The sequence below is a fragment of the Tympanuchus pallidicinctus genome, unplaced genomic scaffold (genome assembly GCF_026119805.1).
Source record: "Tympanuchus pallidicinctus isolate F22 unplaced genomic scaffold, pur_lepc_1.0 scaffold1, whole genome shotgun sequence".
In the NCBI taxonomy this organism is placed as follows: domain Eukaryota; kingdom Metazoa; phylum Chordata; class Aves; order Galliformes; family Phasianidae; genus Tympanuchus; species Tympanuchus pallidicinctus.
This window is the reverse complement of record NW_026294618.1, coordinates 9433028-9455309: the sequence shown is the minus strand read 5'-3', so window position 1 is coordinate 9455309 and position 22282 is coordinate 9433028. Positions and strand designations below refer to the sequence as shown.

At 44.6% G+C, this 22282-nt stretch overlaps 1 protein-coding gene across 2 annotated transcripts; it reads left to right on the top strand.

Moving 5' to 3' along the window:
* The first annotated feature begins 1359 nt into the window (after window positions 1-1359).
* LOC128083549 (uncharacterized) lies at window positions 1360-18157 on the top strand. Of its 2 annotated transcripts, XR_008208122.1 has the most exons (3): window positions 1360-1622; window positions 16173-16303; window positions 16384-18157. XR_008208122.1 is itself a non-coding variant. In XM_052688943.1 (2 exons), exons 1-2 carry the CDS (start codon window positions 15735-15737, stop codon window positions 18055-18057), a joined length of 696 nt encoding a protein of 231 aa, XP_052544903.1. In that variant the 5' UTR covers window positions 15269-15734; the 3' UTR covers window positions 18058-18157. The 2 variants fall into 2 exon arrangements, 1 of the variants encoding a protein (XP_052544903.1); XM_052688943.1 differs by lacking the exon at window positions 1360-1622 and having other exon boundaries at window positions 15269-16303; window positions 17931-18157.
* Window positions 18158-22282: the final 4125 nt, after the last annotated feature.

Below are 22282 nucleotides of genomic sequence, written 5' to 3'. Positions count from 1 at the left end.
GGCTTTGTGAAAAAAAAGAAGAAAGTGCAGTTCCTGCCTTGCCCTGGTGTTGTGATCCAAACTTTGCAGCGGGTTGGTGCTTTAGAGCAACAGTAACACTTTGTCTAGCTTGGTTGAGTCATGCAATTATCTCAATAACAGTAAGTACCTAGCAACAGCCTCAATAAACACCCGTGTATTTGATTAATCAGCCATTTTGAAACAGGTTTGGTAAACATTACCCTTTCACTTCTGGATTACTTCATTAAGAAAGCTGCCCACTGAGGCTGCTCCCCACATGATGAATAACCATCAATGTCCTGCCCAGCTTGGGCAGGTAGGCTGAGCTTCCCCAGACAGTTCCACAGTACAGAGAGCAGGTACAGGACAGGGAAGCATTTTTTGTGGGGTTTCTAGCTATGAGTTCACCATAAAACTGTTGATGGTTATGTGCATTCTCAGTAAGTGCACAAGAATCTGGTGCCTATGAGAGCAAGACAGGAAAAAAGAAGCAGCAGCAGCTTAGTTTCGGTGAATGTAAACATTTGCACATGATATTTAAGGATAGCTTACAGTGGCTGGTATGTACTTTAAGTACTGAAAGGTGCTCAGAGAGCTCACAGACTGTGAGAAGTGTTTGCCATGAATTGGAATCTGGGAACAAATGGAAATTTTTGTTATCGTGAAAGATATCAAGACTATTTCCAAAGTAACCCTTGATGCAACCCTGTGAAAGGGAGGCTGTGAAGTCTAGTTAAAAAGCATATACATGCATATGCATAGAAAGAAATATGCACATAAAACCATTCCTATCTATATGCATATACAGACTGGAGGTGCCCTCTTCATGAGAATGCTGAGAATGAAGCTGTTGCCCATTCTTTCCCAAGCTCTCCTGCATAGTGGTGAGAGAGCTGAAACGAAGGAACAGGGAAACTTCATTTCACAGGAAAATGTCTCCATTGAACTGAACCTCTGTCCTCTTGCCCCCAGGTAAATGCTCCATCCAGCTATATGGTTGAATGGCCTTTGCTCAGCCTTTCCAGCTGACACTGTTCTGCTCTGCATGAAATAATTAAACATAGATCTCTACTTGTTTCAGTCATGATAAAAAAACTACAGATCTGCTTTTGTATCCAGGTGCTTGGTGTTTCTTTTTTTTTCATCCTGCTGTCATAAAGCCACTTAAATATGCATTATTTATCATCAATATAGAGAGATTATCTCCAGTATTAAAGTACTGTATAGCAGCAGAGTTCACTCCCTTCCCCGTTGATTCTCAATATACAAAGAAATAAACTCCTTTTATGACTACGTTCACAGCCCAGGGATTGTGCCTGTCATTGAAGCAATACAGGCTACTTTCAGATAAGATCTAGACCTAGTCTTGCTCAGTAGAGAGGAAAGGCAGACGTAGACCTCTCTCCTGCAAAACACCATCGCCCGCCTGCTGCGGGGTGAGGCTCTCAGGTGCCTCCTGATCTTCCCGCTTATCTCAGCCCGTCATCACACCTCCTTGTGTTTCCCATGCGTCACCTTTGTGCAGCGTCAACAGAGAGCCATGCAGCGCTTCCGTAAAGGCACACAGAGAATAACGTAAAGGAAAAACCACGCATTAAAACACAAGTGCACGCTTCGGCCGTGTAAGTGTTAATTCATGATGCATTTTCTATTGCTGAATGGATCTTATCTTGCCTGGGACCGTCTCAGGATTTGAGTTTTCTTCAGAGCTTGCGAGCTGTGTACCGTGGAGGTGTGTTGGAGTCTCCGTCCTTCAGGATTTTCTAAAAGCTGATGTGAAAGTGGGTAACTGGGGCAAGTTTTGTGGGGCATGTTAATCTTTTATTAGACCAACTGATAAGGGTGGAAAAACGCCTTGGGCAACCTCTCCTAAATTTGAAGTTGATTCTGCTCCGAGGCTGTGCTTGATAGCTCCAGAGCTCCCTTCCAAATTATACTCTTTTTAAAATAATTTGATTGAAATCAGATTGCAAAAGTGACACCTAAAATGCCACAGATGACAACGTGCATGCTGCAACATACAACATGTGCTGTGTTCTACCACAAAGAACAGTGCTGTGTAGGTTGGTTAGTTGTGGCTGGGGCCTGCGGGTCCCAGTGAGCCCCACCTGAGGCTCTGTTTTTGGCACTGAACACACCATCTTAGGACATACTTAGCAGGCACGGAGAGGATGGACTGATGGTTGGATCTGATGATTTTAGAGGTCTTTTCCAAACTTAATGATTCTGTGACTTATGAGTGGGCACAATGGTGATGGGTTTGATGGTAGGACTGGATGATATTGAAGGTTGTTTCCAACCTTAATGATTCTATGATTCTAAAAGGAAGAAAGCAAAAAGCTTTTTGGAACCTGTGGTGTGGTTATTACGGCTGTTTTCACAGCATACCACGACCAGAATAAACACACATAGTACCACAGCACACGCAGGAAAGCAAACACAGGTACATTCTGGTTGGGACAAAGAACAAAAAGCAGAAGCGAGGCTGTGCAGTGCAGGAATCTACTTGTTGCTACTGTTCCCCCCTGCAGAGGATGTCTGTAAAGGGATAGGCATAGAAACCTACAAAAGTAAAAAGAGGGGGATGGGTGTGTGATTGCTTTTCCTAAAAGAAGTTGGACATAAAGTACAAAACGTGAAAGATGAGGAAAGTCAATAGTAAATCAGAAGAAGCAAGACTTCTTTTAACATACACTGAAACACTGTTTCTTTTTTACTACACAAGTCATTAAGGACTGCTGTTTAACGTGTGGAGTGGCCTATGCAAGTCAGGGCAGATGCCAAGCACAGTGCAGCTTTGAGGAGTAAAACTTGGGAGCTGCACTTCCATCATGTGATTTTTCAGTTGGAAAAAAAAAAAAAAGTTATACATCGCCCTGAAGTAAAAGCTCTGCATTGGTTTCTTTCCTTGGAGATGATGACAGAATCCAGATAAAGTCAAACTCGAAATAAAATTCTCCCAGGTAGTTTCAAAGCATCAAAATTGCAGGGTGAAAAGTTCCTAAATTGCAGGAACTAGCCAGAACTTGTTAGGTTCATGACTGATAGCCACAAAGTTCAGCTGATCTTCCAGGGAACAAATAAAGTAAATTTCCCTTCTGGGGGTTATATTTACCTGACCTTTCAGACTGCATTATCACCCTCTGTAATGTATTTAACTTCCATTCATGAGTCACTCTCAGACTTACTGCTTTTCACCTAAACAAATAACAAATATACCAAACTTCTAGCCACAAATAAAGAAGGAACTTTTAGAACAGAACACTTTTATCAATGAAACATGTCACACATGACTGTATTGATGTCAGTCATATTTCCATTGAAGCTGAAAGGCATAAGAGCAGGCCAATATTTGACGATCATTTTACTAAGGCTTGAACATCACTTGAACCCAGCAGATGGTATCAATTGTAGCATCTTTACTAATTGGCCATGATACAACTTCCTTCATAAAATGTGTATACTTACATATTAAAACATTTTAAAGATGAGAAGAGTGTATAGAGTATATGTGAAAGCAATATCTATCTGCTTATTAAAATGTTTGTTCTGATATTTAAAGTTAGAAGTTAAACAGCTGTTACTTTACAGAATTAGCATTATTACAAATGATTAACATTTTATTAAAGTGAAGCTATGAAGATGCAAACCACATTAAACTGAGAATTATGCTGAGACACATTTATATATTAAAAAGTTAGTATATGGACTTTGAGATGGTGAAATCCCATTATCAGGGTCCTGTCCCATGAGGGATGTTTTTAAAAAGATGCGATCTTGGCATGTGAGTTTTCCTGAGAGAAGTCAAAGCTAACAAGTAATAGATGTGGTGATGATTTGGAGCCTAATGTTCAGTATGATGCGAGCTGTAGAAATCCTAAGTTCTGTGACGGGAGGTGCTCGTTTTTTGAGCTTGAAGTTCCTTCCAGGAGATCAGATGGGTTTGCATGCAGCTCCAGCCTTCTGCAGGTCCAGGTAAATTAAGGATTGGTCACTTCTCCCGGACTGCTAGGAGCCTGATTGTACACTGCTAATGTTTGACCTCTTGTGTCAGGAGTTGGCTGCAACTCAGAAATAGATGTTATTTCTTGATGGTCTTTCTAATGGTATTTCTTCTGTCAATCTGTTGACACAGCTAGAAGCAGTACAGCAGCAAGGTGGAGGCTTCCTGTTGTGAAAATGAGATGGGAGCCTGGAAGTCCTACAGTATTCTCCATAAGCTGTTACGTGGTATATGAAATAATGCAGTATATGCACTGATGTAATGCCATGACCTATGTACACAGCACTCTTTACTCTTGGAGATCATTGAGAAAAAATCTCTGTGTAAACCTGTGCTAAGTAAAAATCACTGAGCAAGTTCCTTAGTAGCTCATCCTGGTGTCGCAGAAAAACAGTAGGCTGGCAATGGATGCAGTGTTCCTCACATAGCTCATTACTTGCTGTTTTGCCACCAGATGCCATTTCTAAGAGGTGTTTGGTGCATCAGATGAAAAGAGGAGCGGGACTTGCCCTCTGCTCTGCCTTTGAGCACAGAGGTGAGGAGCCCTCGGGGAGCCGGAACACTGCTCCAGGCCATGACAGCATCTGGGCTGACCTGCATAACACCTCAATGCCCATAAAGTTTGGGTGTAGTCAGACTGTCACACACTGCTGTACCCTCAGTAAAAACTCTCCAGTGACTTTCACAGGAGTAGACTAAGCTGGAGGTGAGCGGTTTGCAAAATCTCACGTTGTTCCACTCGTGGATTGACTCCAAAAGCCTTTTAAGGAAGCTCCTGGGCTGACTGAGGCTCAGGTACTTACCCATCTTCTTTGGCAGGTTTTGCAGCTTCCCGGGAACAAAATGTTTCCAAGGCTGGATGGTTGTTGGCAGCCATTCCCACCACTGGGCAAATGGCCTGGCAGCGACGACAGGGACTGCTTCAAGTGTCTGCTCTGAAGGACCAAAAATATGTGAAAAAGAGAGTAAAGGACTTTCTTTCCTTTTCACTACCACAATAAAATCATCTGGGTTTATGGCTCATCCCTCAGGCTTTTTGTCACACCTTTTCTGATGCTCTCAGCCTTCCCACCTGCTAAATGCCTATCTGATGGCACACGACAGACTGACAGCACATCTTTTTGTAGTTGCTCACATTGGGGAAAAAAGCCTCCACTTGCTGAAAGATGCTTTAATTGAATGTTGTGAAAGCAATCTTCTGAACAACTGTGCTGGAAAGATGGGGCTTGCATTTGTTGCAGAAGACAGAAAGGCAGATGAGTAGGCCCAGAATGTAAGCCATGTCTACTCAGTACAAATCACTCACACTTCATACTTTTAAGTGCCTGATTTCACATTTTCAAATGACTTCAATTTTTAAATCACTTAACAGATTGCTTCCAGTTTTGGATTATCTCTTTAGTCTCTATTAATAAATAAACCAGGCCAGGGACCATGTGCTGGCCCTGAGGAACAGTGGGCAGCACAGCTCCCATCCATATGGCTGATCTCGCTGCCCCTTTGTGAAAAGCACCGGGAACAGTCCCCAGCCCCTGGTGTTCTCTGTGAGGAACAATGTTTAAATACTTGTAATATATGTTCTAGGGACGACAGATGGAAAAAAAAGCTGAGATTTTTCATCTATTTACATGAAGAGTTAGCTTGCTAATTTTCCACTTGTGCACTTGAGGGGGTGGCGGTGCATATGCAGAGTACAAGGTCTAGGAAAACCCAACCAAGTACAAATAATCCTGAAATTTAACACCTGCACAGCCACTGATGCTTTCAGCCCACAGAATTGTTTTATGTATTTTAATTCTCCACGTGTGGTTTTGTTAGCATCTTCCAATGGTCAAGGACCAGGACAGCTTCTCCCATGGGACAAGATAATCCTGATAAAACATTAGGAAGAAATAAAGCCCAGAGAGACCGTTATTTTGCTGTTGATTCTTCACTAAACACCATAATGAATCAGACAACTTCAGCCTTGATATGAATAGGGGTGTAGGCAGGCGCAATTGGTTAGGTTTTGCCAAGCAGGCTTACATGGCTAAAGTTCATGGGCAGGTTCTTGGGGTACCTGGCTCTCAGGAAGCACTTAGAAAAGCAGGAATGATACACTGTTCTGCTCAGAATCTTTTCCTCTAAATTTATCCATCAGTAGCCTGGAAAGCAATTAACAAGTTCCGTTACTCCTAAAGCAGGTAACAAACACTTGGAGCGCTGAGCACATCCCAACACTTAGTTCTCAGCTATAACCACTCTTAGGGCTTCACAAAGGCTGACAGCTTGGAAATGCACTACGTATCATAGAATGGCTTGAAATCAAACTCCATGGACAGGGCTGCCAACCACCAGATCACATTATCTGCTACTGCTTTGCATAATTCACCCCCAAAAAGCCTTACTGAACATACACAATTATACTTAATGGATTACACACTGGTGGCAGAAGCGGGTCTTAGAGTAGTTCAGTAGGCAAGAAGAATGAAGAGCGAGATTACAATTCATGTCATTGACAGTACCTAATACAGGGCTTTCCACACGCCACAAAAGTAGGAGTTCTCTCTCACCTGGCCACACTAGCTTGAAGTGCAGAAAATCAGGATTTTGGCTCCAAAATTCAAGTTTAAATATTTTATGTATTAGCTAGAATAGGAGCTAGCACATCAGCCAAATGAGCTGAGGGAGAAGCTGCCCCTCATCTCCCCATGTGGGCTTGCCAAGAGTCCCAATATGAGCATCCCCTGTGTTCCTAACCATGCGTGTGGTCAGAAAGCAGACAGAGGCTTCGGGCTGAGCTCTGCAGGCTGCTGCAGTCTGCCATAAACAGCTGTGCGCCCTGCTCAGTGTGGGCAGAGACCCAGTCTCCATTGGGCTGTCCCTGCAAACAGTGCAGAAGCACAGCCTCTTGCCTGCAATGTAGCAGAGTTGTGAGACAGAGCAGTACTGGCTGAAGTTGCTTGAATCTCATCACTCTGCTCTTTTTATCTCATCCTTACAAGATCATTCCTGCCTATGTTAGAAGTATTCTGAGAGCTGACAGTGAATTTTATTGGTCTTTTCTAATGTACTAAGATCTATCCCTATTCAGTCATCTAACAGGGGCTATACTAAGATTGCAGCCTTCTGTCAGTATACGCAAGAATGGGAATGCTTTCTTTTCCTGTAGCTATGAAATCAATGGGAAATAGAGATCTTTGCAACTGCTACCCACAAATGTTTCTTAGCTGGCCATATGAATATAAGGTTTTGTGTGGTTATGCTACCTGACTCATCAACACTAAGTTACCATGTCAGTCAATATATATTCGCTAGGGTGGGAGTATTTCTTAATCATGTTCATTTAATTCACTTCACTGTATTTCTAATCTCTGTCAGCATAGTGTGCATGTGTGCATAACGAGTATATACAGTGTTCATGTGACATTGTAGCCAGGAGCGCATAGAAGAGCTTTAAACCATACTAGGATCCTGGAAATGCTTGCATTTCCTGCAAATCAGTGCAGATGAAATTTGTGTCAACCCTTCCCCCCCAGCCTATGTTGCACAGTGTCCAACTTGTTCTTCCCCCAGATTGATTTCCCAGAAGAAGCAATGAAGGCAGCCATACGTGTGACTCCATCAGCCAAGCCTGTTCCCAAAGACAGAGGACAGGACTAAGGCACAGGTTTTAGTGATTAAGACATTTGGGACTGGTATTACATTTCTCCATAATTCTTGCTCTTTAAGGACTTTGGACAACCTTTTGGCCTTCCCCCCTTGGATAAGCAGAACCATGCAAGAAAAACAAGAACATGAGAACCTGCATAGCACAGACTGCCTCAGTCTGAACTCTCTGGACTTCAAAAACCTCACACTGCACAACAACCACAGGACAGACAGACGGGAAATGGTACTGGGCACAGTGGCTACTGGTGTGAGGTTGCTCTCCTGCCCCCTCAGCAGTTTTTTTTTCAGCCTTCCTCTGATTCATCAGAAAAAAAAAATCACAGAACGGTTGAGGTTGGAAGGAACCACTTGGGATCATCTAAGCTATGTTCATAAGATCCTCTTTCAGTCTTCTCTTCTCCAGGCTGAACAAGCACAGTTCTCTCAGCCTCTCTTTGCATTACAGATGCTCCAGGCCTTTAATCATGTTCATAGCCCTTTGCTGGGCACAGCAAGGTTATTCTTGTACTGGGGAGCCCAGAACTGAGCATAGTACTCCAGATGTGGCCTCAAAAGGGAAGAGTACAGGGAGAGGATCACCTCCCTCAGCGTGTTGGCCACACTTCTCTTAATGTACCCCTAGACACCATTGGCCTTTTTGGCCACAAGAACACACTACAGGCTCACAGCCAACCTGTTACAACTAGGTGTTGGCCCTAAGAAGCAGCAGAACTGCTACTGACAAGTTCTTTCCAATACCAGACAAAGTATCACAGAATCATAGAATGGCCTGGGTTGGAAAGGATCTCAAAGATCATCTAGTTTCAACCCCCTGCTATGTGCAGGGTTACCAATCAGCAGACCAGGCTGCCCAGAGCCACATCCAGCCTGGCCTTGAATGCCTGCAGGGATGGGGCATCCACAGCCTCCTTAGGCAACCTGTTCCAGTGTGTCACCACCCTCTGTGTGAAAGACTTCCTCCCAATATCTAACCTAAACCTGCCCTGTCTCAGTTTAAGACCATTCCCCCTTGTCCTATCACTGTCCACCCTCCTATACAGCCGTTCCCCCTCCGCTTTATACACTCCCTTCAACTATTGGAATGCCACAATGAGGTCTCCCTGGAGCCTTCTCTTCTCCAAGCTAAACAGTCCCAGTTCCCTCAACCTTTCCTCACAGGAGAGGTGCTCCAGCCCTCTGATCATCTCAGTGCCCTCCTCTGGACCCGCTCCAAGAGCTCCACGTCCTTCCTGTACTGGGGGCCCCAGGCCAGGACGCAGTGCTGCAGATGGTACTAATAGAAATATCAATAATCATACATTAAAAAAAAAGTTAACACATTCAACTGGCTTTAAGTTCTCTAGCTATAACACATCCCTTCTCAAGAAGTGACCTTCACCCAGGAAACGTTCTCCAGGATGCTAGCCCTTAAATGAGCCCATGAAGGGGTAGAGTCACAAGGGAAGCTCAGGTGAACTGCTTGCACTTCTGCTTCCTGGGCCGGCCACCCCTTCACCAGGTATTCAATCATCAGTTCAGGTCATGGCATAAAAGTTCCCCTACACCAGGATGCCCAAGTCCTCTGCAGAGCTCCGCTACAGCAGGTCAACTTCTAATCTGTACTGATACACGCAGTTATTCCTCCTCCGGTGCAAGTTTCTGCACTTGCTCTTGTGGAACTTCATGATGTTCTTTTCTGTCCAGTTCTCAGCCTGTCCAGGTCTCTCTGAATGGCAGCACAGCCCTCCAGAGTATTTGCCACTCCACCCAATTTGGTATCATCAATAAACATGCTGAGGGTACACTCTGTGCCATCACCACCAACCACTCATATCTTCATGCACTGTTCTGCTCTGTGGCACTGCTTAGCTTATTCCAGAGAAGAAGGAACCCCTAACATCATTATTCTTCTTTCTTTCTGTTCTAATCAGATACGCCTCGCTTTGCAAAGGCTGTTGTAAAAATATTTCACTTCTCAGCATCAAAGTCAGCAAGTGTGGGCAGATTTGTAATATATCATAATGGTGTGTGGTGTTTCCCAATGACAGAAAGAATCTGAAGTGCATATGTAGCAAAATGTGGAATTGAATTCCTTTATGTGGAAAAAATGGCACTTCCTGATATTCATTGACACTTGCTGAACATTTCTGGAGACCAAACAGTGGATGTGAGCACAGTGAGGCTGTCGGCCGTGAGTTTTAGCAGTGGCGACAGCAACAGACTTTTATAAGCATGATATTCATGCTCTTGTTCGTAGCCCGTGAAGATGCATAGCTAGTAGTAGTGCTTATATTGAAAAATAGTGTTTGGTAGCTGAGAATTTGCTCTATCAAATAGTGTTGTTCTCTTTGAATCCATTGTATTTTCCATGGAAATAAATAGGAGGCATTATTTTCAGAGCAACCTACTTATTTCATATGTGACCCAAGACAAATCCTCTTCACTCAGAGCTGCACAGGCAAGCCAAAAAGTTGGACACCCGTGGTGCAGAGTATAGTAGCGTTTTTTTTTCCTGAATAGAAAAATATCTTAGATACACACATGATGACCTTTGTGGAAAACAGTATTACACCCTATGAGATCTAGAATGGATTGGTCCCATGTACGGCCTGATAGATATATCTGTCTAAACCATGTTAATGAGCACCTTTACAGATTTCAGACTCCATTGAAATTGTTTAATGCCATAAAGACTACTATTAGCTAAATGACCTGTAAAAGCTACTAGTTAAATGAGCTCTAATGCTCTTTCAAGATGCTCAGTGATTAGGCTGTTGGATTGAACACATATTTAAATTAAATTGCATTTTAAGTTCTGGCCCATTTAAATTTTAAACACTCAAAGGGCTGTTTTTTACTGTGTGGAGAAAACAGTAGCTGCACCTTAGGACCAATTCGCTGCACTTTGAACAGACAGATGAGGCTGTGCTGGGAGGGGAGGTTCTGCTGTCATTATTCTCTGCTGGAAGCCAATTAACAAATGTGCTTTGAGATTCAGTAGGAGCCACCAGTTTATTGAGTGGTCAGGGGCTTAAAATTGTCTTTAAATCTGCGTTGAGTCGCTGTGTATTTTCCTTTCGTTAGTTTTGTTTGTGAGCATTTCCAGACCTCAGGGTGTCAGACATGACTAATTCATTTGACCAGGTGCCATAAGCAAACTGCCTGTTCTATTCAAACCTACTTCAGATCACATTTGTACTATTGCATACTTCCACACGTGTTAGAGAAGATAATATCCAGTGCAACCATTTAAGCAATTTGCAAGGCAAGGGACAGGACTGCAGCAATCTGTTCTGTGAATTCCTCTTTACGAGGAATTTCTGAAGGGCCTGAAAGTCAACTCAGTCATGCTTGAAGTTCCTCCAAGAGAAAACAGGGCCATGCACTTCTAGACGTTTAAAGCACCAGCAAAATGCAGTATCCAATGTACAAAGGATAATCTCACTGATTTATGATACTTCTCATGAAATCACGCAGCTCTTCTATTTCCACTTTCTGGGAGCTTGCCACCAGCTGTGACAGTTGTGTGGTGATTGAACATCAAGGATCAGCCTCACAGCCCTCACTCGAGCATGGCTGGGCCCCACCCTTGGAATGTAAAACCCAAGGCTTCAAATATCAGGCTGAAGGGTTAATCACTGATCCAACTTTGTTAATACAGGGGGCAGCGGGCAGATGGTTAATATTTCACCATCCATTGGACTCGCTGCTCAAAACAGCTGCTGAGTACATGAAAGCAACCTTGTTTTAGGGGAGTAAGATGGCCCACGGCAAAACAACAGGGAGAACCTGGATGGATCCAAGTTGAAGGAGGGAAGATTTAGGTTGGATGTTAGGGGGAAGTTCTTCACAAGGAGAGTGGTTAGGCTCTGGAACGGGCTGCCCAGGGAGGTTGTGGATGCCCCGTCCTTGGACGTGTTCAAGGCCAGGTTGGACGGGGTCCTGGGCAACCTGATCTGAATGTGTACGTTTGGTGGCCCTGCTAGGCAGGGGGGTTGGAACTACATGATCCTTGAGGTCCCTTCCAACCCGGGTGATTCTGTGATTCTGTGATTCTGTGATTCTGTGAACCTCTTCCTCCAAACTCCACTACTTTGTGCAATAAGTTAAGAAGAGGATGATATGTGCAGAGGTGGTATCCCTGTGGATAGTAGAGAGCTGGTAAACGTTCTTAGTTGTGTTGCTTTGTCTAATTGAAGGCACTCAGGTGACAAGATGTCTAATTATTTGTTGTATTAATCAGGTTGCACATTATCTGTCTCCTGCTAAGCATTTCTAACCAAACTACATGATGATTTTGTTTAGCCAAATTTTGTGAGTTGAATGAAACCCTTTCAACCTGTGAAGTCAGCAGAACTTATTTGGTTCTTTTAATCTGGTCAGTCTATCCAACAGTTATTGCTACAGTGATAAAGGGAGTTTTCTCACGTGAACGAAGAACACATTAAGATATCTCTTAAATGCAAGGCACTTTTAGCTGTTCTGTATTTACTAGTGAGATACAGTTCTGGTGCACTGTCACTAGAGCTAAAGCAGCAGTCAGGCTTGCCAAGCCAAAAGGAAATACCATTAATGAATAGAAACAACTTAACTCATTGTAATAATCATAGAATCATAGAATGGCTTGGGTTGCAGGGGACCTCAGGGATCATCAAGTTCCTCCCCCCACACCCCAGGTGGGGTTGCCAACCATAGATCAAATAGTAGATTTGATTGTCCAGAACCCCATCCAGCCTGGCCCTGAACACCTCCAGGGCAGTGTGAACCATTAAGTTCACAAGGGCCCACCTTTCAAGTTTATCAAGGTCCCTCTGGATGGCACCCCTTCCTTCTGCTATATCAACCTCATTGCTCAGCTTGGTGTCACTAGCAAACTTGCTGAAGGTGCTCTCGGTCTCATCATCTGTGTCACTGATAAGATGTTAAAGAGTACCAGTCCCAAGACAGACTCCTGGGGGACAGAGCTTATTACTAGCTTCCACCTGGACACAGAGCCACTGACCACAATCCTGACTGCGAACTTCCAACCAATTCCTCATCCACTGAATAGTTCACCCTTCAAATCCGTATCTTCCCAATTTAGAGATAAGGATGTGGTGGGGGATCTTGTCAAAAGGCCTTGCAGAAGTCCATATAGATGACATCAGTTGTCTTCCCTTTGTCCACTGATGCTGTCACTCCATCACAGAAGGCCACCAGATTGGTCAGGCATGAACTTCTCTTGGTAAAGCTATGCTGGCTGTCTCAGATCACCGCTCATCCCTCATGTGCCTTAATATGTTTTCCAGGAGGATCTGTTCCGTGATCTGTGAGATCCGTCTGTGATCTCAGACACAGAGGTGAGGCTCACTGGCTTGTAGTTCCTCAGGTCCTCTTTCCTCCCTTTCCTGAAAGTGGGAGTGATTTTTTCAGTCCCCTGGACTTTGCCTGACAGCCATGACTCTTCAAATAGGATGGAGAGCAGCTCAGCAGTCACATCAGCCAGCTCCCTTAGGACCCTGGATTCACACATCATCCAGCCCCATGGACTCACACACATTCAATCTCATGAATTGATGTCAAATTTGCTCCACCCTTACAGTGGTGGAGGATTTTGCTCCTCCAGTTCCCAACCAGAAGTTCAGGTTCAGAGATGTGAGAATCCTGGCTGCCAGTGAAGACTGAGGCAAAGAACTCATTGAGTACCTCAGCCTTCTCCATATCTGTTGCAGCCAATTCTCTTTTCTCATTTAGGAGAGGAGATACACTCTTTGGCCTGTCTCTTCCATACCTTCTTGTTGATTTAACATCCTTCACCAAGTTCCCCTTCATCTGTGCCTTGGCTTTCCTAATCCTGTCTCCCCTGTATTCTTTGGAGATGGCAGTCCTTGCTTCCACTACCTGTACCTGCCCTTCTTTTCCCTCAGTTTGATCAGCAGGCCCTTGCCAGCCCACGCTAGATCAGATTGCCCTTTTCCTTCCTGCTTTCTTATTCTGAGGGATGGAGAACTCTTGCATTCTCATAAAAGCATCCTTAAAGAGTAACCAGCTTTGTTCCACTCCTCCTCTAAGGACTTCTTCCCAGGAAGAAGCAACAATTCCTTAACCTGAAGTTTGCTCTCCTGAAATTCAGGTTCCTGACTCCACTCTTCGCCAAGCTCACGTTCCTTGAGATCACAAACTCAAGCAGGGCACTGTTGCTGCAGCCCAGGCTGCCTCCAATCTTTATATCTTTAACGATCTCCTCCACATTGGTGAGCACCAGGTCCAGCAGCACTTCTCCTCTGGTCAGTCAGTTCAGTATTTGAACCAGAAAGTTATCATCAATGGACTCAGAGTAAGACTCTTAGAGGAAGACTGCTTAACACAACTTTGGGAATGTCAGTTTGAGAACTTTATCTGCATGAAACACCCACAGGAGTCTTTGGAAGGCTATGTCCCTTGCTCTCTTCAGATGTGTGTAGAGCAGGAGAATTCCTCTGGATATCAGGGGTACAGCCTTGATTTGAAAGTGTTGGTAAAGTTCCAGAGTTTTCAGACAGCTTTGGGCAAGCAGTCTGTTTTGAAATGACTTTTGTACAACTTTAATTCCTCTGATCTTTCTAAGTTACTCAAAACTTTGGTCTCTACCTTAGACATCTTTTCTTCTTTTTAAAATTTCTCCTAATATAGCAATATCCCTTCCAGCTTGAAGGTTTTCAAGACTGGACAAAGTGCTCAGAATTTCACTTCTTGATGCAAAACTGAACAGTGCCATGGCAAAAGGCGCCTTGACATCTGAAATGCATCTGCAGAGCAGAATACTGGAGCTGTTGCACACTGACATACGTGCACTCATAGACATGCACGTCTACATGTACGCATGCGTACTTCTTCTTTTGAAATGACATTTCTCCCATTTTCACCCTCTAGATCTCAGTTTTTTTCCAAGAAATTTTCAAGGACATTCTCCAAGCAATCCCCTGTCAAGGACTTGGCCAACTAGTTGGCTATTCAAAACAATGCCTTGCTGCCAGGATTTCCAGATGTTTGCATGGTGTGCTCAGTCTTTTAACAGCCCAAGTGTTTTGTACCAAGAGTTGAACATTTATCCTCAAAAAACGGGGTAAAAACGATCTACCAAGAATAGGGCAAGAGATGGAAGTAATAAGAGGACACTAGAAAGAAATGGATGTACAAAATGAAAACAGCAGATTTGAAAACAAAGATGTTTTATGTAACAAGAACATTTTAACCTTTTTGTTTAAACATATGTCTGATCTTTCTTGCTACCAGAGGAAGACTTACAAATTCCTTCAGAAAATTGGATCAAATATGGTATGATTCTGAAGAATAATTGTACAATAAACTGCACTCTTTTGCTTAACAGATATGTTCAGTGTATATTCACTGTTAGGAAAATTTTTTGGTTATTGAAAACATTAAGTCTTATCAAACCAATACAGCAAAAGCAGAATGAAATAAATTCTATTCCATTTTTGTACACTATCAGCTCAGTTAGGTTGCTCATGCAAAGCCCAAGTACCACCGTGTAGATACATCAGTTAGGCATCTATTAGTTCTTCAATAATTGCACTACTTCTGAACATCCAGCTAAGCAAAGAGCTGGAACAGCTGAAGAACAGAGATAAGCAGTGCCAAAGTGAAGTTCAGATCAAGAGTTCTTCTTCCTAAATCAGTCAGCAGCTTGATGAGGTTAACCCTAAGAAGAGTTTTAGAAGAGGAAAATGACAAAATCAAGCTTAACGTGCTAGCAAATTTTTCTAGCCAGGCAGCTTCCAGCGTACATCGGTGCATGGGGTTGTTTTTCCACAGGTAAAGAAAGGACTTCGCACTTCCCTTGTTGAACTTCTAAAAGTTCCTGCCCCTCCAAATCTCCAGCCTGTCCTCGCTGGCAGCACAACCCCACAGTGTCTTAACCTCTCCTCCCAGTTTATATCATCAGCAGAACTTGCTGAGAGTGCAGCAAGTAGTGTTTATTTAAGCAGAGACATCTCATCATTTTTGCTTTTCAAGTTAAAACATCGTCAATGACTTTCATGGTGTCCTTTCAGCATTACAAAATTGGATTCTTGGATCTGTAATGCCACAGATTATTTTTTTTGAGTTCTGAACAAGAGGTATGTCTGTGTCCAGCTGTTTGTCCTCAAGCTCCACTTGGCTCTCTTTGTATGTGACAAACATGGCTGATTTCTGGGGAATGAGCTTCTTTCTCAGCCTGGAGGATGACGATATCTTCTATCCCATCCTCTGGATCATGCTGAACATAGCATTATTTGCATTCATGACGGCCTTGTGGAACTGGAAGGTAGGAGTCAGGGCTGGTGCTGAGCCAGGCGCTGCAGCACAGGGAGGGGGGTCAGAGGGGTCAGGGCCATCCGCAGGGCTGGGCTGGGGCCCTGCCTGGGAGGAGAGGCCGTGTCCCAGCGGGGCTGGCCAGGCTCGGCTGGGAGTCCCGGGGCAGGCAGGGGCTGGGCCTGGCTGTGCCATGGGTTGCGGGGTGCCGCTGAGGCTGCTGGGGATGCTCCCCTCTCACTTGCTGCTTTCTGTGCCCATACAGGAAGAGAGACAGAGGAAGTGCCAACACGGAGGTAACCGGGAAGATTCTAGAGGTGCTCCACATCCACTCGCTCTGTCTCCTTTACCAACGGTTTGGGACTTCCACTCGTCTTCACAGCACGCGAGGATGCTGTAAGTAAAATTGTCCCCTCTTGGAGCATGGCAGCCCTCTCCAGTCACCTCCCACCAAATGGAATCCCATTAATCTGCAGCCCCAGGTGCAAGAAAAGAGACGGTGAGAGAAGAATCCCCCCATGAGGACAGGGACAAGAGGCAGCAAGCCTGAAAAATGCTCCTGCAGACCAGCAGCCAGAGGAGCTCCTTTGGCTGAGGACATCAACCCCTGTAATTGCAGGAGGGAGCCCACCAGGACACACAGTCAGTAAGCAGCAGATCCTGTCACACCCTTCCAGGGAGCAGGAGCTCTCCCAAGAAATCTATCTCTGGAAGCAACGTCACAGGTGTTCGTCTCCTCTTTCCTTTGCAGGAGCAGCAGCTGCAGCTCCTCTTCTCACTACTCAGCCATCTTCTATGGAGAGAACACAGTGGCTGTGCTGATCCCTGAGGGCAGGAACCTGAGCCTGACATTCCCTGAGGCTTTCAGGATGGGCTGGGAGCTGTGGCAGTCCTACAGGGCAGCAAAGGGCAGAAAGCAATGAGGCTGGGTGTCCACAGTGGGACTGAGAAGATAGAGGCCCCAGCACCTATTCTTCTTGCTGCTGTAGGACAGGCAGCGACCTGCAAACGACAGAGAGATGCTTCTGTGGGCACCACCTCTCCTAGCTGTGTCTTTGTCTTCTTCAAAACCCCTGCTTCACTTCCAAAGAAGGACCTATCCCCATTACCCCCCACACTTGTGCCAGGCTCGGGCACTCCCTGCAGCCAGAGACCTGCACGGCCATGTGGGTACTCAGACTGGGTCACCACAGTGAGGTCAGGGACAGGAAGGGATAGATCCAGGTTGGCAGCAGCCACAGGCACCTGAGATGCTGGCTTCTGTTGCCTGTAGGGAGCTGGCCCGTGTGCTGCTTCCAGGTCTGCCACAGCCTCCAAATCCCACTGGAGCCAACCCCCCAGTCCCCCACATGCAAGAACTCACAGGGTACACAAGGTGGTGATTCTGGTCCCTACCCTTCCATCCAGAAGAACTAGCAGTGCCACAGGGCAAGGGAACGCCTTAAGACTGGACTGTGAAAGCCCTGGAGTAGCCATGTCCAACCTGCAGGCTGCTTGCAACCCAACCCAGCATGTTTTGCTGCCAACTCCTGTTGTGCACCATCATGGCAGCACTGAGCTGCCCTGCCTGGCCCCGTGTGTGCAACCATCACACCCATCACTCACAGCAACCACACAGCAGTGTGCTGTCAGTGCTGTGTAGGCTGGAAACAGGTGACAGTGCAGTGCAGTGCCAACCAAAGTGGTGGCAAATAATTACATGCCTTTTGATACACTGCCTGAACACTGTCCTGCAAAGACTGAAAAACATGCAGCTGTGCTTTTTGTTTTGATAAAGGAATTTTTAGAACAGGTTTCAAGAGTGTCAGAAAAATCAATTTTTTTGTAAATTTGCAACTCCATTTTCAGTCTCTATAAATACATTACCTGCGATTTTTCAAATGGAATATATAGAGCTGCAATCAGATATTCAATGCAAAGAAAAGTGTGACCATGTCTTTTTACCAGATTTTTATAAGCCCTCTCTTACCAGATAAAGATATCTCACATTTCACAATCATTCATGTCATCATTTTTTTGGCAGTATGCACATTTGTGAGCAACTGTTTTCAAGGATGAAGTACAAGAAGAGTAAGATTTCATCAAAAATCTCTGATAAGCACCATGAGAGCTCACTGAGAACTGCACCCACTGCCATCAAACCAGACTGATGCATTAGTTTCAGTAAAACAAGGTCACGTATCCCACTAGTTACATGGTTTTGTTGCTCTTTTTAAAAATGCTTTAATAAAAAATGTTTTAAATCTTTTTCATCATGTTTTCACCACTGACTTGGATATAGGATCTGAAGGTGTACTGTGCAAGTTTGTAGATGACACTAAATTGGGAGGAGCTGTTGATGTCCTCAAGGGCAGTCAGACCTTGACAACAGACTCTTGGAGCCTCCAGCCCCTGCTCTTTCTGACCTCTTTCCTCTTCTCCTTACATGGGTCCAGGGGGGCACAGACCCAGCAAACAACAAATCTCAGCCCAAATTTTTTCAGTGAGGAAGGAGACAGAGTGAGGACATGGCCTCAGCAAGTGGCCATGAAAGCTGGCTGAGGATTCCCATGTTCAGTCCCCATTTACAGGGACTTCAATTCCAGAAACACCAGCGAACTGCTCAACCTTGTTAGCAAGGTCAGTTATCCCTGGCATAGTCAACAAGCAGATTGAGTCTTAAGGAGTCTTGCTCGTTTGTATGAAAGAGGCTTTGTTGGTTGCTGACTTGCAGTGGGCCATGTGATATGGGCCTGGAGCAAACCAGCAAATTCAGAAGCCAAGTAATGTACGAAGAGAGAATTTTCTCTTGAGAAGGTAAGGGTGGGGCAGAGGACATGGTAATTACATGCTCTTCATGAGCCCTGCTTTTCTTTCTTTGCCCAAAGCAACTTTGGAGAAAGCGTTCCTATTTGTGTATCTCGCATCAGCTCTGCCCTCCCCCCACACAAGGAAAATTCCCATTAAGAAGATCTGTTTTTCTTCTAAGGAAATTCAGCAGCAACGGGGGATAACATAATCCATGGTTGGTTAATAAAAATCTGGGATCCTCTGCTGGAAGCCCTGGAGCACAGACTGTAGTACTCGTAGCAGGGACAAGTGCTTGATGCACAGAATGGCCACGCCAAGTCACAAGGTCCTGGGGGGGATGCAGTCCTCTTTCTCTTTCCACTCTGAGCTCTTCAGCTTTACTAGCTCTGGGAAGGTCTGGAGAGCAAGGACAACAGAAATGGGTGATAATTTCCTATTGAGTGAAGAATAAGAGATGCTTCAGGCTTCAGATGCCATCTTGGTTATGAGAAAGGGTGAACTTGCTCCTCACAGGCCTAAATTCGTTACAACCACAGCACCCTAAGTCATCATTTGTCACCACCTGCTTTGCCTCAGGTAGCAATGCAACAGGGTGACTAACCAAGCACTTAACTGTGAGTGCCCACCCCAGACCTCCTGGCTTAGAAACCTTGGCTGAGTCAGCTCCACCTGTAGGACCTCAGCAGACCGCAGCGTGTGGAAGTGAGGAAGGTAGAGCTCCAGAGGAAAAGCTACGATGCATCAGGATAGCAGAGTAAACAGCTCTGATGTGTGTTGCACAACGCTGAGGAAAAATGATACAGAAACTCACCTCGTTCGGTAATAAGCGGCTGACTGAAAGGCCCTCCATGTTTGGATGTGATTTTCCCATAGACATGTTTTTACAGCTGCGGTTAATGTGTGACTAATCCTCACTGTGGAGTAACCACACAACCACTCCTTGGAGCACACAGCGCTGTGCCTCATCAGTAGGGCTTTTGCTTGAAAGGAGAAATGGTGACATCTGAAAAGACTATTTAAAGCCAACAACGCTTTTGAACAGAGCTCTAATCGTTTGCACCAGGCTCCAGAAACTCTCAGCTAGGTTTAGGTATGTAGCGAAGCAACAACAAAACAACAACAAACACATAATAAATAAATATAAACACCTCTCAAGAGCAATAAACAGCTCAAAGGCTTCTGGTGTTGGGCAGCTGCTATCAAACATTAACAGCAGTATTTCAGCAGGAAGAGCAGACTCAGTCAATATTTCCAAGAGCATATGCAAATTCTCTTTCCTTCCAGTATCATATTAACAGCAATAGCAATAGAACCACACTTTCAGCCCCCCCAAAATGCATGTACCATAGCCACAAACCCTCCATACTTCTCCTGTGCCATGCTGAGAGCAATAAACCTCCAAAGAGACCTTGACCCATTCCTCTGGGTCACGGCGATTTAACTCTCAACTGCTATTTTAAGTTATTCCTATAATGAACTTCAGGCCTGGCTGCACTGAATGGAGAAGGACTGGTTCCTCCACCAGCAGGGCTGCGTGCAGCATGCCCAGTCCTGCTTGCTTCGTGTGACAGCCCCTGAAGGACTGGCCAAACCCTGCTCTCCATTCAGAAGCTGCATTTCTCAGCTGTATTTTTCCCCAGTCTTTGTCCCCCATCCTTGAGCTCCAAGCTCTGCATGCAGAAAGGATCTGGCTGGCTCCTGCTCGTCCCCTCCAGAGGAAAGGCAGATGGGACTGGCTTTGGTGGATTTCTTGAGGTTTGGTGGTGCATACAATTTAGGAATAGTTTATGCGTACCACAGTTTGAAGACCTTAGGACTGATGGCACATCTTAAGCACAGAGCTGTCCCCACTCGGGTTTCTGGGGTCAGAAATGCTTCGATGCTCAGCCCAGAAGGAGTTCGTGTTGAGGCCCTTTCTACCCAACAAAGTTAGAGAGCTTAGTTAAACTGCAGCAACAGCTGTGATGAGATCAAGCCAATTATCCGAGTGTTAACCTTTATTTTTAAATCTTACCTGCATATTCTTTGCTTTACACCATTTACAAATAATGCAATTCTAAAAGCATTGCATGTTTTCTGTTTTAAGATCAGCAGTTGCAGTTCCTCATTTCTAGTTTGCACATGTGCAAATATATGAGCGTATGTGCATACATGTATGTGTGCTTACACACACAAAGCAGAGTGCATTATTCCTGATTTCAGTGCTTTCCTTGTTTCTTCTCAGCATGAATTAATCCTTGAGCATATACAGAAGGTCAGTGAAAAGCTTACTAGTGCTTTGTACAATGTCACCCATCATGATGGGTTGGCCGCTTCCAACCCAAGCCATTCTGTGATATCCATGATGGTGAAAATTCCCTGTATTTACTGGAAATGCCTTTGCCAGTACATCCTGCTTGTCTCTTTCTTCCTTTTTTTATGTGCATCACACAGATAATTATTCTAAAACCAGCTAATTGACAGTGCCCTTTCTTTCCCTCTCTTATTCCCAGCCCAGTGCAGAATTTCCTCTTGCTGGACTCCCTTGTCCCACTGAAGTTGATCCTATTTGTTACTTATCAGAACATTCAAGTACTCTTAGTAGCCCAAGTTATCGAAGCCCCCAGATTCCCAGCAGTGAGTATAATCCCATGTACTCCTTTCCTTTCCAGCTTAATAAAAACGTTTCAAGAAAAGCCCCCAGAATGAGGTTTCCTCTCTCTGCTAACTCCTCCACAGCCCACTCCTCACACTTTCCAGTTCTGCCATTAATCCCTGCTTCAGCCTTCTGACTATTCATTTTCTGCTTGACACTGATAATTGCTTTCCTGAAGGCCAATTTCATTGGATTGCCTGCAACTGGAAAAAAAAAAAAAAAAAAAGCTATCAAACAGCAAGAGATCTGATTAGCCTGGTTTCATCTACTTTCGGTGAATCTGTTTTATATTTTATCCCATGTGTCAGCACCCTATCTTTTAATTTTAATACAATCAAGGCCAGACCTTTGATTTCCTTAGCAGACACTGGACTTCATATTCTGCAGTAAAATTGCTGTCCTCTGCTTTGACAAGCTTATGAAAAATGCTGTCCATCTGGCTTCCAGTTTCTTGAGCTGAACACCACCCCAGACAGCCACTATTGGTTAGCAATACCCAAGCAACTATTTGGGTTACAGCACCTTTCTTTCATCTCTTGCCATACTTAAACTATTTTCTTTTGCCACTACCTCAAGTGGAGCAACTTTCACACTGCACTTTTATTCCACTACTTGTTTTCAGCATTATACTTTACATCTTAGTCATGATGGGGTCTCAGATAAGGCATTTATACAGATCACAGATCACACCTAAAATAGTTTTTCTTCTCAATATGTCCACAGAGTGGATCTTTTTTTTTGGGGAGGAGTCCCTGATTTTCTATTTCAATTACAAGATTATACAGCCTCTTAGATTTGCTTTAGTTTCCTTGAAAGGGCCTAATGCAACCTGACAAAGTGAGAACTGTGAGAAGTCCTTCTGCTCTCATCATTTGCCTGCCTTGACACTCGGCGCGTTTACACCCTCCTGCTCATTTTTCCAGAACAAAGAAGGGGTCAGATTTTCTGCC

What these genes read in the sequence shown, in the direction of transcription:
- LOC128083549 (XM_052688943.1), top strand. Translation starts at nt 15,735, where the DNA reads ATGTCTGTGTCCAGCTGTTTGTCCTCAAGCTCCACTTGGCTCTCTTTG. An exon ending in TCACAGCACGCGAGGATGCT is followed by an intron (nt 16,304 to 17,930) that starts GTAAGTAAAATT and finishes TTTTTTTGGCAG; the next exon opens with TATGCACATTTGTGAGCAAC.